This window comes from Podarcis tiliguerta (genome assembly GCF_965153285.1).
Source record: "Podarcis tiliguerta genome assembly, chromosome: 13".
Lineage (NCBI taxonomy): Eukaryota > Metazoa > Chordata > Lepidosauria > Squamata > Lacertidae > Podarcis > Podarcis tiliguerta.
Genome location: NC_139546.1, coordinates 42,831,374 through 42,833,984, shown reverse-complemented (window position 1 = coordinate 42,833,984; position 2,611 = coordinate 42,831,374). Strand labels below are relative to the sequence as shown.

Below are 2,611 nucleotides of genomic sequence, written 5' to 3'. Positions count from 1 at the left end.
AAATATAGCAAGAGTCTTCCCCCTAAACAGTGCCTAGATTTGTTCCTTGAATCACACTGCTATTTTTATATATTATATTTCTCAACCTTCCAGCCATAGTAGAGTTCTGCTTAGGTTCCCATTAGTCCAAACTATAGCTGGGTATCTTGTGTATTTTTACATATCTCATAAGAAGCGTTTCAAGGAAACAATCATTATTCAAAAAAGAAACACAACAAGATAGGTGACATCCATTCACGAGTAGAAAACACTTCCATGACAAGAGAAGGGAAGAGTCATAGCTCACCAGCATCTTCTTGTGCTGATGATCAAGCTGCAGGTTGAAAGAGACATTGGTCCCGGGGTTTGGGGTACAAGGCAGGGAGGAGAATCAGGAGGCATCCAGCTTTTACATTCTCTGGGGAAGACGTACCTGATGATCAGATATGTTTCAGAGTAAACACAGCTTTTCCAGCCTGGTGCCTGCTTCCAATTTCCTGATATCCGTCTCCAACAGCCCCTGATCAGTTTGCATCATACAACACAAACCAGAGCAACTCAACACGAGTGATCCAAAATCCTCCCAAATAGATTGAGCAACACTCTCACTCACTATATGGCAGATTCTGATGTTCTCCTTTCCCTTTCCCCCTCTCTGCAGTTTTCTAAGAATTCCCAAAAACTGCTCAAGAGAGTTTCAGAACATCTTGGGAAAATATGGGGATCACTCTGTAGATGCAGGAGAAGGAGAGTATAGGATGGTTATTGTACAATCAGACTTTCACTCATGCGATGCTGGGTATCACATATAGTTTTATTCCATCACAGAGTGTCAATTTCTTTACACCAAAAATGTTTGTATGCTGAATACAAAGAACATGATAAAAAATCTTTTATAATATTCATCTATTTTCAGATATCATTTCTCAGACAAGCACAGTGAAACGGAACCTGGCCAGAATGAATACAGAACCTAAGTCTCAAAATAAACGACAATCTCTTCTACCATTTATATCTTTCTCCGTATCAGTTGCTCTCTGTTGTTCAGGTCGGGCCTCACCACAATAATGTAGCATTTTGGGGAAAAGATGCAACCCAGCAGGCCAGCACTGGAAGCCAAGATGGAGAAGATCTCCACAGCCACCATGTATTTTCCTCTGGTGCTCAGATAAGTTGGAACAAACGAAAGCCAAACACTGCAAAAGACCAACATGCTGAAGGTGATGAACTTGGCTTCATTGAAGCTGTCGGGCAGCTTCCTGGCTAGGAAGGACACAGTGAAGCTGACAGTAGCCAGGAAGCCCATGTAGCCCAAAACACAATAGAACATGAAGACTGACCCTTCATTACAAAGAAATATGATTTCTTCTGTCATTGAGTCCATGTCCACATCGGGAAATGGGGGAGAGGCTGCCAGCCAGAAGACACAGATTCCTACTTGAACAATGGAGCAGGAAAAGACAATGGAATAAGCCAGTTTTTTGCCTACCCACTTCCTGATTGTGGAATCTGGCTTGGTAGCCATGAATGCCAAAACCACCGATATAGTTTTGGCCAAGATACTGGAGAGGGCCACAGAGAAGACAATGCCAAAACTTGTCTGTCGGAGAAGGCATGTTGCCTCATTAGGCATTCCAATGAACAGTAAGGAGCAGAGGAAACACAAGAGGAGGGACACAAGGAGAATGTAAGTGAGGCTTCTATTGTTGGCTTTGACGATGGCAGTGTCCCTGTAGTTAATGAAGATGCCAAGCACAAGAATTGTGATCAGAGAGAATAAAAGTACAGAGAAAGTTAAAACAATGGCCAAAGTTTCATCAAAGCCCAGGAAATTTGGTCTCTTTGAAATGCATTGATCCTGGTCTTTATTTGGATACTGACCTGCAGGGCACCTGACACATATTTCCATCTCTGTAAATACAATGTACAAGAAAAACGAAAGAACCATGATTATGCTAAAGAATTTTGTTATCAGAAGTGTGGGAGATTTTATGAAACCAAACATAATTGTGCATAACTGCCACTATGTAACCCTTGTTAAGGGACACAGAGCTGTAAGTTACTATAAAGAGTGAGTCAAGCCCTTCACATTTTCTTCAATTCAGGCAGCTGTTTTTTTCTTTGTAGTTCCCTACACATGTTGGACTTTATTCTTAATTGGTAATCCGTAGTTATTAAATGAAAGAAAAATGAAAGAACCATGATTATGCTAAAGGATTTTATTATCAAAAGAGGGGGTGATCTTATGAAACCGTACATACAGTAATTGTGCATAATTGCCAGTAAGTAAGGGGTTAAGGGACACAGGGCTGTAAATTTTTAGAAAAGACTTTGATATCACATCTTCACTTTTCCAAGAAGGGAGGAAGTATGTATTATTTCCAGATCCCTCCCCACCCCAACCCCCAATAATATATCAAGCCATAATATAAGCATTCTCTCTTCCAGAAATTTAAGGCAACAAAACTGCCTAACCCTTTCTAAAATATGTTCTTCCAGATTTGTTAAGGATAACTGTCAGGGAACTGCAGGCAGCGAGGGAGGAAAGAATTAGGGGATACAGGGAGCGGTCTCCACTGATCAGTACTGAGTCCTCCTCAGAAAACCGAGAAGAGAGTAGTGAGTCTGGGGA

At 41.2% G+C, this 2,611-nt stretch overlaps 1 protein-coding gene across 1 annotated transcript; it reads right to left on the bottom strand.

Annotated features, from left to right (window-relative positions):
* Positions 1–988: 988 nt before the first annotated feature.
* LOC310662257 (vomeronasal type-2 receptor 26-like) lies at positions 989–1,936 on the bottom strand (the record flags this gene model as incomplete). Its single annotated transcript, XM_083409030.1, has 1 exon — positions 989–1,936. Exon 1 carries the CDS (start codon positions 1,925–1,927, stop codon positions 989–991), a length of 939 nt encoding a protein of 312 aa, XP_083265156.1. The 5' UTR covers positions 1,928–1,936.
* Positions 1,937–2,611: the final 675 nt, after the last annotated feature.